Raw genomic sequence first — 13237 nt, forward strand, 5'->3', positions numbered from 1 at the left:
GAGAGATTTCGATCGATGTGCAGGATGCGCAGCGGAGACCGAGAGCGGCTGGTGCGCCGAGTGTGTGGATACGAGTATCTTGCCGATCGACGAGCAAGGTGCGAAGTGGGAGCGGTGAGCGTGTCCTGCGGCTCGAACAGTGTCTGCGATGCTGAGTCGATTCGAGCTAGAACAGGTCAGGTCGAGGAGATGAAGGTGGGTCCGGAAAGCGGAGGCTCGAGAGTGTGCGGAAAGGAAAGCTCACTCACGATTGCGCTTCTGACACGCACACTCTCAGCCTCGGTGTGTGTCTCTTTCGCGCAAAAGTGTGACTTTAGAAAACCGACTTCCGACTCGATCACAAACGCCTCCACCGATGGGCAATCGGTGGAAAGCGCTAACCAAGCCCATCTCTTTTTGGTCCTTTTTTTTTTTTACCATCCCCTCCGTTACTCTGCTACCCTCTGGCGTTCTCTGGGCCGTTCAAAAAAAACAAAGAGGGAAAAAGGTCGAAAATATCTCGGTGAAATAAAAGTGGAGCCAAAAAGGATGCCGAAGCTACACAGATGATCGAGAGCAACATCGCCTCCTGCTGGCTTGATTTTTTGGTCTGCTTTGCTGACCTTCACCAAGGCGACTCAGCCTCCGCACAGTCCACCTCGCCCGCCCAACCCGATGCTTCGGACCCTTGACCATTCAAGTATCGCGCGCGGATTCGCCGGCTCACCGCCATTCTAGCGTCGTCTCCCCCTTGAGCTTTGCTCGGTCCATATCAAATCGAGCCAGGTCCACCATCGCTCGCATCCAACATGTCGCTAGCAGAAGCGCTCCTCTCGAGGGCGCAAGCCAACACCTCAGCTCTCGCTGATCGAGGGTCCGCCAGCTCGGCTGGCGCCTCCACGGGCGGACTTGCTGCTTTCCTGGCCAGAGCGGGGAGCTCGCACACCAACGCAGCAACCGTCACCTTGGCAGACAAAGGCGTCCGCACTCGACCTCCAGTACAGATCGCCTCGTTCCATCCAGAAAGGACGCTACCGCCGGCCAACTACGCTTCCCAAGCTACCACGCAGCTGGTTCGATCCGTGCGCATGCTGCTGTCGTTGTCCAGCCAGGCGGGTCCCAATGCTGGCGCTGTTCGACCACCCCTTCAACAGCTTTACAGCACCACACACACCTTGGTCACCCACTCGTCTGCCGAAGCGTTGGCCGATCTGTACGACACGGTCAAGATCGAAATCGAACGCGCCGCTGGTAGCTTTGCTGCTGCCTTGCATAGTTCCGGCTCTACCAATGAGACGCTGGCAAGCAGCATCACTTGGCTCAACCAGCTCAGTTCGGTCTGGTCCGACTGGTGCGAGAGCTTGGCCCTGGTTCGAGACGTACTCTTGCCCTTGGATCGCTCCTTCTTCAGCACCGGTGCTGCAGCCGCCTCCGTTAGACCCGAAAGCGATGGCTCGGAACAGCGCCGACTGCCGATCTGGGACTTGGGACTCGATATCTTTGCTCACCGTTTCTTGAAGGACGCTACGCTGTCGGGCATGATCCTCAGCCGCATCGCCGCTGCCGTCGATGGCGAACGCGGCCAGACCATTCCTTACAGGGATTTGCACACCTCTCTTGCAGACATGTTCCGTCAGCTAAAGGCGGAAGAGATGCTCGACCAAGCGATTGTCAGTGCCGCCAACGTCTTCTACCAAGCAGAGTCCACAGCCTCCATGGCTGATCTATCTCCGACGCAGTACGTCGACTATGCCGATCGTCGCATCAACGAAGAGCAACACCGCAGCCAGTGGGTCCTTCTCACCGACGGCGGCCGTGCCGAAAACGTGGCTGCTGCACGCAAGCAGCTCGTGGCGCAGCATGCCGACAAGATCCTCGCCGGGCTTCCCGATCTCGTCTCATGCAAGCAGCTTGACGGCCTCGCCAAGATCTACCAACTGGTTCATAGCATCAGCCGCCTCTCCGATCTGCGCAAAGCTTTTGCCGAATACATCAAGATCCATGGTGCTGCCATCGTCAACGATCGTGAGAGAGACGACGACATGATCGAGAGGCTTCTCGAGTTCAAGTCGTCCATAGACACTATTGTCAGCTCTGGCTTCAAGCGTGACGGCGAGTTCGTCAATGCCCAAAAGGACAGCTTCGAGGTCTTTGTCAACAAGCGCGAGAACAAACCCGCCGAGCTCGTCGCCAAATTCCTGGATGCCAAGCTGCGCAGCGGAAACAAGACCATGACGGACCAGGAGCTGGAACACAACCTCGACGAAGCGCTCATTCTCTTCCGATACACTCATGCCAAGGACATGTTTGAAGAGTTTTACAAGCGTCATTTTGCCAAGCGCCTGCTGCTCAATCGCTCCGCTTCCTCCGACGCCGAGCGAAGCATGCTGCTCAAGCTCAAGGCGGAGTGCGGCCCCGAGTTCACGGCCAAGCTCGAGACTATGATCAAGGACGTCGATGTATCCAAGGATCTCATGGACGAATACGAGCGCTTTGCAGTCAAGCAACGCAAAGACGAGGATTCGCCTATGGACGACTTTGATCTCAGCGTCAGCGTGCTCACTCAGGCGCACTGGCCTACGTATCCCAATATTGAGGTCAGCCTGCCTGCCGAGCTCGCTGCCGCGGCCGAACGGTTCGAAGCATTCTACCAGAAACGCAACAGCGGTCGTCGGTTGCACTGGCAGCACTCGCTCGGCACGCTCTCGATCACGACGCAGTTTGGCAAAGCGGGCGTCAAGGAGCTCCACGTCAGCACGTTCCAAGCCATCGTGCTGATGCTCTTCAACAAGCTCGAGTCGGGACAGAAACTGAGCTACAACGACATCCGCACGCAGACCGGTCTCAAGGATGAAGAGCTCAAGCGAACCTTGCAGAGTCTCGCCTGCGGTCAGATCCCCACGCGCGTGCTTCGCAAGCTTCCGCAGGGCAAAGACGTCAACGACGACGATGAGTTTACGTTCAACGACAATTTCAAGAACGAACGTCATCGGATCCGCATCAACCAGATCCAGATGAAGGAGACGGCCGAAGAGCAGAAATCCACCGAGCAGCGCGTGTTCCTCGATCGAGAGCTCATCTTGCAAGCAGCGGCGGTGCGTGTGCTCAAGGCCAAGAAGACCATCAAGCATTCGGAGCTCATCACCGAGGTCGTCGACCAGATCAAGAGTCGCTTCACCGTGGATGTCGCCGAGATCAAGAAGGTGTTTGAGATCTTGATCGAGAAGGAGTACATGGAACGTGTCGAAGGACAGAGAGGCATGTACCGATACTTGGCTTGATGGGGGAAGAGGAGCGGTAATTGATGCTTCGCGGACAGCAGTCGAGTGAGAAGTGTTCTGATCGAGCCGAGAATAGATCGGGATGCGAGATGAGCGCAAACAATCGGGATGAAGACAATGTCGTCGCTATGACATTGCCTTCCAATCGGGATCGCCAAACAGTCGTGTCTATTGCTCCCGATCACGATCCATTGTCAAGAGATGCGAGGCGTCGTCGTCCTTTTTGCGGTCCGAGGCATGCTGAGGAAAGCACGACATCTGCACGAGCAAAGACCGTCCGTGGAATGAGGGCAGCTTGCATGTTAGCCGAAATCCCCTGACGGGGACACGCAGCCTGCAAGTAAGGTTCGCCCGTGTATTGCATGACCTGACTTTTCCAAGACTGCTTGTTCGACGACTCTTGTTCTACAGAGATGTGGAAGCGCCAAAACGATGAAGATCAGGAACAGATGATCAACTTAAAATGTGATTTTGTCAAAAACGATTTGAACATTTTGAAATATCAATTTAGAGCGGAGAGCCGGTCGCGGATCCAAAATGGTCGCTTAGGCGAGGCTTGGATGGCTGTTTGCCGAGTTACGCGGAGACAGAGAGAGTGCGAAAAGTGAGCTGATTCTTTCGGATTCGGATTTCTCGCTTGCGATGCTCGCTGCGTAACAATGGCATCCATTGTTTCCCCACCTATCCGCCTGCACAACAAGAACAACATCGCAAAGCTGAGTCGGCAAACAAGGTGGATGTTCGACCTTTGCAGTCATGGCGTGGCCGATATTACCGAACAGAATGGAAAAGTTCGAGAGCAGCTCAGAGAAAGAGAAGCCGAGATGCAGCCGCCTCGTTTGGTCACCTTCTAGCGGAATTCCGGATTCGAGGAAAGAAGAACAAAGAAGGAACGGCAAAACGGAAAAAGGTCAGTCCCGCTCCGAGAGTTGGAGGACAAGATGCGGTGCGTGGGGCTGAGGAACAGGTCGAAGTCATTCCCGATGCGTGGATGCGCTTCCTTTTGTTTTGATTTGAGCGGGGCGGCCGGCCACGCATGCAAACGCGACGTCGGCGAACGGAGTACATCTTGCATGTAGAAATTGCCTCTTACCTCCGTCGGCGTACGTCTTGTCTTGTTGTCAATTTGTTTCTCCACTCTGCCTCCGTTCTGAACGAGACGCGCAAAGGAAGTTACCTTTCGACACTCCCCTTCCTCGGGAGATCATCACAAACAAGCTGTAGGGGACGCGCTTCGGAGCTCCAACTCTCCTGCAACGACCGATTGGCTTTAACTCCCCGGTCCTGCTATGCACCAGCTCGATTGATACTGGCGCTTTGCTGCCTCAAATTGGTGCTTGGTTGTGAAGATCCAATACCAAGTACACTGCCAAAATGCTTGCCTTGGCGATCGAACCGAGATGGTTCTCGAGCCGCTCGCATGCTTGTAGATCCCCCGCTGTCAATGTACTTGTCATTTTCCCACGACCCTGGTCCATTCGCGCATCGTGCAGTGCGCTTCGGGCCAATGATAGGTTTGCTTGATCGTCCAGAGCGCAGGAGCCCGGGCAACTCCTGCCGGTGGTGATTTGATTTGTGCCTTGCGGTGCCGATCCTTTGTCGACTTGTGTCTGCCGCGCTTTCCTGTCAAAAAATGCCGCACTATTCGATTCGAACTCGAATTGGCAGGCTCGTCTCAGCAAATTATCAACCCGCATTTCGAGCCTTTCTTCCTTTCGAAAGCGATGCAAAGCTAAGCTTTGAGACTGGCTGCGGAGAGACAACACAAGGCATGCTCCACAGGCGAAACATCGCTTGCTCTGCTAGCACCAAGTCAAGAGGTGGGGTTTAACCATCTTCGAAGTCAGATGACGGGGGGCAAAGGTCGAGGAAAAGGGTGCAGGCGAGCAACAGCTCGCTTAATTTGGCGGGCGTCACGAAAATGCAAAGCTGCCGGCTTCTGCTTTTTTCTTTCCCTCCACAACTTGACTGCCGCTGCGCTGGAGAAGAGGGTGTCTCCATCCGTCGTTGAAACTCAGGTGATGTTTTGACACCCCGCACCAAACACAACTCAAACACTTCCAAAACGTGGACTGACTCCAGCACCCTATGCGACGATCGTCGCATCTTTCCCGTCTGCTCCGCTCGTTGGACAACTCAGCTGATCGACACATCTCGCACAGTCCTCGTCCCCTCCCTCGAGCGCTTCGCACCTTGTCGCCATTGCACTGGGACGTCGTCATCCATTTTTGCTTTGGTGCGCGCAAGGTCGGCTCTCTTCGCGTGTATCAGCCATCTTTCATGGAGAACTTTCCTGGCACTTGCACCGCCCAGTACTGCGTCCTTACCTTTCTTCATGATCGCTGCTATTTCGGCCCGACCTCTGGCTCTATGATTCACTGAGCTGACCTTGAATCACGACCAAAAGAGAGTTCCTGGTCTTTTCCTCGTTCAACTTGGCCTGTTCGCTTAAGCATCCTCTTCAAAAGTCCGCTCAGTCCCTTCACGCTCCTCCCACCGAAGAATCCGCCCCTTTGGACCTTCGTGGGCTTGAGCCCCCTGCTCTTTGCGCAAAGGGAGGGTCGAGAGTTCTCTGCGCGGACCGGCGTCCCAATCCATTCTTGAGCAGGACGTTTGTTCTTTCCAGTTGAGCAGGAATCCAGCGCAGATCTTCCGCATTGGCTCACTTGCAAGATGGCGCTGAGCATCCCCATGAGAGTGCCACTCCGCGGAAAACATCACGTTTTCTGCTTGCGTACTGTACGGTGCAACGCTTGCGCCTGCTGACCCGGGATCTACGTGTGTCCCTGCATGTAGAGCGCAAAGGGCCCTCTGTCAGTCCCTAATCGAGTCGCCGTGAGATCCTTCTCCAACGTCTTTCCGACCCATAGCCCGCTGAGACACTGCATGAGCTCATCGGATCGGCCCGTTGCGTTGAGCTTCCCATCTTCTTCAGTTCGCAGCCAAGCATTGCCGCCAAGACTGCCTCGCCTTTGGGCAAATATGACCCCTCTTTCTCACAAGTTGGCCGATATTTCGTCTCGAGGTGAGACGGGAGCATACGATCCGCATTGGCGCTTTTTGACAGAAGGAAGGAATCGACATGGAAGGACGGCGATGGGTAGGGGACGGGTGCAGGTCTCAATGGATGGACCAGGGACCGGCATCTGACGGTCTGCAGGGATGGGGCAGGGACCAATGTCATGTGTTTTGAGGCGACCCTCCTTCTGGAACATTTGTGCCGCTTCTAAGCGAGACGAGCCCTTTCCCCTCCCCATCCGCTCTGCTGTACTGGCCGAAACATCAAGTAAGCCCTTCCCTTCCGCTCTCCTTGCGCCCTCGCCTCTCTCGTCGTTGCACTGTTCGTCCAGCTTTATTGAGATCTACGTTTGGGGTACGTTCGGCCTTCTCGTGGCCTACATAAGGAAGCCTATTTGCAAAGATCCGCCTAACTCCTTCCCATCCAACATCCCTCATCCCTTTCCACATCTTCTTCTCCTAACAACACTCCTGCCCCCCCACACATTCCTCTTTCAAAATGCTTACCAAGTACGCCGTCCTCGCTGCCACTGCCGCTGCCGCCGTTGCTGCCGCTCCCACCAAGCGTGCCGCCGCTGGCCAGGCTGACATTGACGTTGTCATCCTCAACTACGCTCTTACCCTCGAGCACCTCGAGAACGCCTTCTACCGTGACACGCTCGCCACCTACGATGCCGGTGCTTTCCGCGCTGCTGGTTACCCCGACTGGGTTCGTCAGCGATTCGTCGAGATCGGCGGCCACGAGAAGGCCCACGTCGACTTCCTGACCAAGGCTCTTGGTGACCAGGCTACCGCTGAGTGCAAGTACAACTTCGGTGTTACCGATGTCAACACCTTCATCGCCACCGCCGCTCTTCTTGAGGGTATCGGCGAGAGCGCTTACCTCGGTGCCGCTCAGAACATCACCAACCCCAGCACGCTCACTGCCGCTGGATCCATCCTGACTGTCGAGTCTCGTCACCAGGGCTGGGTTTCCTCTTCGGTCCTCCAGGGCGACGGTTTCCCCCGTGACACCAGCACCCCCCTCAACTTCAACCAGACCTACTCGCTCGCCGCACCCCTCATCACCTCGTGCCCCAGCACCAACCCCGCCCTCCCCGTCAAGGCCTTCCCCGCCGCCACCGTCACTGGCGATGTCTGCGGTGGCAAGACTGTCACCGTCGCTGGTCAGGGTGTCCAGTCTGGTCAGTACGCTGCTTTCCTTGCTGGTCTCAGCGTCTACTACGCCCCGATCGGCGACAACGGCTCGGTCACCATCCCCCAGGATGTCGGATACGGCCGTATCTACATGGTCGTCAGCAAGGTCAACAACTCGATCGCCGATGACAACGTCGTCGCTGGTCCCGCTGTTATCGACATCCCTCTCTCCTCCACCCAGGCTGAGGAGATCTCCCCTCTCAACAAGAACTAAGTCTTTCTGGGTTGACAAAACAAAACAAACTTTCGTACTTCTTTTCAACCTCTTCTCCGTCGACATCAACCCTCGCACCGTTCAAAGGTGAAGCAAAGGATCTTCCTTTCTGCAAGAGGACCATCATTCACGATATTCCTCTTCAGTCTAGTTCTTTGATCTTATATCATTTGCTCCCGAGAGCGCATGCTCGGTTGTACCTCACTGTCGCTTTACGCTCGATTTTCGATTGCCTTCCATCCACAAATGTCTTTCTTTAATTGAACAATACTTTGATACCTATCACAATCCGATAAAACCACTGGGTTTGTGCCTTTTGTGTGGTGTTGCATCCTGCAGGACTGAGGATGAATGTAACCTAGCCGTGACTTGACTTGATTTCATATCTTCGGCCAGCAAGAAGAATATAAGATCATCTGAAGTGAGTGTTCTAGAACGTCCCGCCTGCGTAGACCCAAGAGCTAGGTGGGTTAAGGGAGAGGCAAGGCCGGGAAAAAAAGAAAAGGGGATGACGGAGGTTATGCATCTGTGCGATGAGGAAAGGAGGCTCGACTGAAACGATGTCTCCAAAGGCGAGGACCTGCATCAGGAAAATGGCCGCTGTCGCGGTCGAAAGAGCGGATAAAGTGAGGACGTTACACTGGTGCCGAGACTCGACAGTCCAAGTCGATTCTGCCACAGTGAGTGTTCTGGAGCTGGTAAGTTGATGATGACGAGGCTCACCAGTCAAGATAGATCCTGCGGCTATGACATTTCCTTGGGGCCAACCGAAAGCATGAAGGAGGACCGAGCCACTGGGCTCGTGATCAGGCACACCGTGCAAGACCCGGCCTTTTACCAGAAGCAGGGCCGACACAAGCCACACACAGATTGCCACAGGTCGGACCAATCTGACAAACTGATATTGAGTGAACGTATTGAACGATGATCGGTGACAATGCTGGGTGAAAAGCGGAATAGTTTTCGTGGTTTCGACAATGTCGCATGAAGTGGGCCGTCGAGCCCGTGCTCCGGCAGCGATTATACAGAAGTTGGCTCTTATCCACCGTCTCATGTTTGTGAACCACTGAGTTGACCCACAGCAGATTAGCTAACAGAGGCTCGACCTACTGAGAAAAGCGCCACCTGGCTGTTGTATGAAGATCGAAGGCGATTGACCATCTCAAAGGACATTGTTGACGATGGGAGCAGCACCAAAGATGGTGAAGCATGCGTAGGTCGAAATGATCAACAAAGCTGTTTTACATGGTCGTCATCGTCGATGAAAGAAGTAAAAGAAAGCACGAGGGGGTCAGTAAACAACGCTATTCGAGAAGTTTACTGCACAGCAGAACCGGAAGCAAGAACATACCGAGGAAGCTGAGACCGCTAAAGATGGCACCGGCAGCACGGTTGCTTGGGGTACCCGAGTAGTAGCCGATGGCGTACGGAATGCGAGAGACGACCCAAGTAGCCGAGACGATGGCGGTAAGCTTGGGAAAGAAGAGACCGTTGAAGAGGGTCAAGAAGGCGAAGCCGGTGAGGTTTTCGAGCGTGTTCTGGTGTACACGTTGGGCGCAGCTGATCGAGTCATAGAAAGAGCAAGGTCAATGTCGATCCCCTGCTATAAGTAGCGTCGAGGGTACTTACTTGAACAGATGGGCTTCGCGGTTCTTTTCGGCCACAGCCCTGTCGGCGTAGAGGTAGGGGTAGGGGACCTGAGCAGCTTTGCGCGCGCTGCCGACCTTGACACCCATGAGGAAGGTGACCCAGATGGCCGAGACGACGCACGAGACTACATAGCCGTATCCTACGGGCAAGAAGAGACCCTGTACGGTGGTGGACTTGGGAGCGAGAAAGTGGTAGAACGCCGGGATGGAGGCGGTAAGAGCGGGTAGTGCGACGCTCCTGGACATGGTGAATGGAATATGCTGAGGATGATGACGGAAGCAGGGATGGTGAGTGAGCGTTGTTGAAGGAGAAGATGTGGTGGAACAGACGTTGTGTCGAGGGAGCTAGCTTTGGTGACGCGGCTTTCGGAAGGGTGACGCGGTGTTGGAAGAATCAGCGAGCCGGACCAACGCCGACCCGAAGCGCTGCTCGTTGATGTCATTGCACCCGATTTCAGCGAAATCGCTGCCGATGCAGACAATTTGTTTCCGAAAACACGTGGAGTGCGTCGATCTGTTGATAGGGTTCAATCAGAAGATCGTGGTCCGTGCTTCCAGCGTCTTTCGTCTTGTTCCTCCTTGGCTTCGACGTCGAAGCAGAGATTACGACCGTTCAGACGAATCGCAGAGCTTGGAACAGATCAGAGGTGAGATAGTAGAAGCTCAAGAGGCCCTGTGACGAACACACTTGGAGAAGGAAACGAATCTATATCGTTGCACCACAGGCTCGCCTGCCTCACAGATCAGAGCACCTGCGGCTGCTTCGAACAGCCGGCCGTCTCTTGAAAGAGGTAAACGCACCAAGACCGTTTTTCCAGCGTATTCCTATCCGGTAGAGGTTCAAGCTTCGCTATTCGAAACGAATTTCGGCCCCTTGCCGTCTGAAACGGCGTGGTTGGCGGGCGCCGGACCACTTTTGACGAAGATTGCGCATGGATTGTCAGGTGACAACTGCTTGTGAAGGATCATGAGTGGCTGGTGCACGAGACAGATGGGGCTCGAGTGGCGTTCCCCTGTTTTCAGCTCTCTTGAGCATCCACGGCTGCAATTTGCGTACGTACTGGCGTACAGTGTACGACGGGGTTGTGCGAAAAGGCAAGCAAGCGGCAAGGGTTGTGGACCCTGCATCAGTACCGATAAATTCCAAGCTTCGTGTGCGCGTTGGCTCGTGTGATTGCGGGGCAGCGCCTCTTGTGCTTTGCTACCATTCCAACCAGCGCCACGCTGCAGGTCGAATTTGCGTCTTCTTGGCCACCCGAAGACACATGAGGCGAATCGCTCCGTTGCTGTCAACCATCACCTTGTGCATCACTTTCACCCACCGACACTCCCCTCCCGGCCCTCAGTCTATCTACACTTACTTCACATACTCTCTGTCTCTCCTCCCTTCCAACGTCGACCCCACTCTTCCTCCCTCATTCGCCCCTAGACTCTTCCTTCTGCCAGTCGTCGGTCGCTCAATAATCAGCATACAATCGCGTCTATACAGCGGAATACACCTCAAGGAAACAGCGCACGACTCACGCTTCGGTGTCCGTAGATCGACTTCCAGCATACACACGCTCTGCCTTCTACCAGCACCCGTCCATTCTGACTACATGCGTCGTTCGACACGCTCGATCCTACCGGTAGCTTCTTGCACTGCATACATCGTTCCATCGTACCCCCAACCTCACATGGCATAGAGCTCGCTCATACCATCGATCAGGGATTCTCTCTGCCACGCACCTTCCTCCGCAATCTTCATCATGGTCTCCTTCCGAGGCTCACTCGCCCCTTCCCCCACCGTTTGCAGAATACGAGCCATCTGCACCACCATCTCTCTCTACATCGAAGCATTCCTCTGTCACCTACACACCCTCTTCTACTTTTTCTTTTTCCACACCTACAAACCAGCCCCTCGCGCCTGGTGGGATTCATCCAAGGGTTCGGCCGTCGTCGTCTACGCCCCGCACAACGATGCTGTCGCCAGATACATAGCCCTACGCCTCTCCTCCGGCTCGCCTTCCAGTTTCGCGCTCAAGGACGTCGGTCCTACCAAGCGCAACCCTCGCGCACCCTATACGTGCTTTGTCCTTCACGCCGATCCAGACCAGTTTTCCATCACAGTGGCACAGTGGGCAGCCAAGAAGGCTAGGATGCAGAAAGCCCTGTTGCGGCAGCAAAATGTAGCGAAGAGCTGGTCCAGTAGCAATTCCAGCGGCCCCTCTTCTCCCACGAATTCAGCCAACGTCAACGACGCGGACTCCGTACCAGATGGAAGCGAACATGCATCCTCCGACCCATCCTCACCAGCGCCAACCTCGTCTACGCTCAATCCAAAGACAAGTGGCGGCGGCGACGAAACACCACGTCCTCACAAATCACGGTCTCGACCACCCCCCATCCAAATCGGGGGCACATCGAGACGTCGATCGCGAAGCTGGTCGAGCTGGGCCAACCCCGATCTTTTCGGGTACGGCGTAGACATGCTCAAAGGCTGGTTGCCAGGTAGATCCGGTCCGAAATCCTCTCCTTCCGGTACCATCATCCCCATCATGGCGGACGTACAGAATGCCGACGGCCTGGCCATGGTCAACTCGACAATTTCGGCCTACTGCAGCTCGCACGATTTGCTGCTCAGTGGAATCATCCTGATCCCGTCCGTCTTGTGTCCTAGGAACGTACCGCTGACCAGGAGCGCTGCGGCGTTGGGGTCCAAGGTGGAGATTCCAAAGACGCCGGGTAGCGCCTATAGCGATGTGGATCCATTCGTGTTGTGCAATCGGGATGTTTGGGGCGAGCTGCGTGTCTCGTCCAGCCGATCGGCGACGGCGAGTACGAGCAGTGCGCCGCGAGATCCGTTCGGTCTAGCACCGCCGTTTCGAGAAGAACCGGCGTCATCGATGGAATCCTCCTCCTCCTCGTTCAACCAACAGGCATCGCCACCGCTCTCACCTTCGAGTGCACGCATCGTTCGCACGCAGGACGACGAGCAAGCAGCACTCCACAGCGCCCTCGCCACCGACGTCGTACAATCAAAAGCACTGATCAACGTCCTCTTCCCCGCATTGAAACGCGACAAAGGTCGAATCATCGGTCTCGTACCCAGCGGATACGGACCCGACCTGCCCCAAGATCCGGATACACTCTCGCTGCAATCCGTACCATCTCGATCCGGCTCAACGGGGAAGACGCGAGACCGATCTGTTTCATCCGCATCCTCCAACCCGAGCAGCAGTGAGACCACACCTGTGTTGCGAGCGTGGCCCACACCCGTGGTCAATACGATTCGAGAAGCGCTCCGAACCACCTACCGCGAACTGGAGCTCGAGTACCTTCGAAGAGGAGCCGGTGCAGGTCAGGTGCACGTCAGCATGGTCGAGACCAACCCGCTGATCAGACTGCCCCAGACCAGGTTGAAAAAGGTCGTCAAGTGGAACGAATCGGTGCGTTACTTTGATCATCACGGACGCAAGAGGCCTTGGTGGAAGTTGGATCTTTTGCCGCTCTCGTTGTTGGAAAAGCTGCCTTTCGTAGGCAGGTTCGGGAAGCTGTCCGATGAGGGGAACCGGGATGGAGGGAGGTACGAGATTTACATTCCGGCGGAATTGAGACCGTTCTTACGGTGGAGGAGGTCGTTTGGTGAAGGCGAGGGAGAGGGCGAGCGGGTACCGCGCAGTGCACCCTTGCGGGTCCGAGGGTTGTGGAGACTGGTCCGAGTGATCCGATGGGTTCAACTGTGTCTCGTACCGTTCGACGATCTAGCGGAACACGTCGCTGCCGTCTCGTACCCCATCGCACTCGACACCTCCTGCCCTCCCACCCCCGGTCCTAACCAATCCCTCCTGCACCCCTACACCGTTTCCTCCAACCTACCCCCCGGATCGCACCGTCTTCCCATCCCCCCCCCTCCTCCT

At 55.7% G+C, this 13237-nt stretch overlaps 6 protein-coding genes across 6 annotated transcripts in view; 5 read left to right on the forward strand and 1 right to left on the reverse strand.

Moving 5' to 3' along the window:
- Window positions 1-15: 15 nt before the first annotated feature.
- PHSY_002941 (hypothetical protein) lies at window positions 16-671 on the forward strand (the record flags this gene model as incomplete). Its single annotated transcript, XM_012333563.1, has 2 exons — window positions 16-175; window positions 613-671. The coding sequence occupies 2 exons, from the start codon at window positions 16-18 to the stop codon at window positions 669-671; spliced, it is 219 nt and encodes a 72-aa protein (XP_012188953.1).
- Window positions 672-788: 117 nt separating this feature from the next.
- Window positions 789-3260, forward strand: PHSY_002942 (hypothetical protein; the record flags this gene model as incomplete). Its single annotated transcript, XM_012333564.1, has 1 exon — window positions 789-3260. The coding sequence occupies one exon, from the start codon at window positions 789-791 to the stop codon at window positions 3258-3260; it is 2472 nt and encodes an 823-aa protein (XP_012188954.1).
- A 1827-nt stretch (window positions 3261-5087) lies between these two features.
- On the reverse strand, window positions 5088-5366 carry PHSY_002943 (subunit of the HIR complex, a nucleosome assembly complex; the record flags this gene model as incomplete). The annotated part of the gene is made up of 1 exon (XM_012333565.1): window positions 5088-5366. One exon carries the CDS (start codon window positions 5364-5366, stop codon window positions 5088-5090), a length of 279 nt encoding a protein of 92 aa, XP_012188955.1.
- A 1411-nt stretch (window positions 5367-6777) lies between these two features.
- Window positions 6778-7689, forward strand: PHSY_002944 (hypothetical protein; the record flags this gene model as incomplete). Its single annotated transcript, XM_012333566.1, has 1 exon — window positions 6778-7689. One exon carries the CDS (start codon window positions 6778-6780, stop codon window positions 7687-7689), a length of 912 nt encoding a protein of 303 aa, XP_012188956.1.
- A 593-nt stretch (window positions 7690-8282) lies between these two features.
- Window positions 8283-10970, forward strand: PHSY_002945 (cytochrome b5 reductase; the record flags this gene model as incomplete). Its single annotated transcript, XM_012333567.1, has 6 exons — window positions 8283-8387; window positions 9018-9274; window positions 9356-9552; window positions 9797-9985; window positions 10362-10568; window positions 10879-10970. 6 exons carry the CDS (start codon window positions 8283-8285, stop codon window positions 10968-10970), a joined length of 1047 nt encoding a protein of 348 aa, XP_012188957.1.
- Window positions 10971-11086: 116 nt separating this feature from the next.
- The window catches only part of PHSY_002946 (hypothetical protein), a gene marked incomplete at both ends in the record, with an annotated part of 2307 nt that continues 156 nt past the window's right edge, over window positions 11087-13237 (forward strand). The window contains one exon of the mRNA XM_012333568.1: window positions 11087-13237. This exon is cut by the window's right edge and continues 156 nt beyond it. Coding sequence (XP_012188958.1) covers window positions 11087-13237 — 2151 coding nt within the window.

The sequence above is a fragment of the Pseudozyma hubeiensis genome (genome assembly GCF_000403515.1).
Source record: "Pseudozyma hubeiensis SY62 DNA, scaffold: PHS30, whole genome shotgun sequence".
In the NCBI taxonomy this organism is placed as follows: domain Eukaryota; kingdom Fungi; phylum Basidiomycota; class Ustilaginomycetes; order Ustilaginales; family Ustilaginaceae; genus Pseudozyma; species Pseudozyma hubeiensis.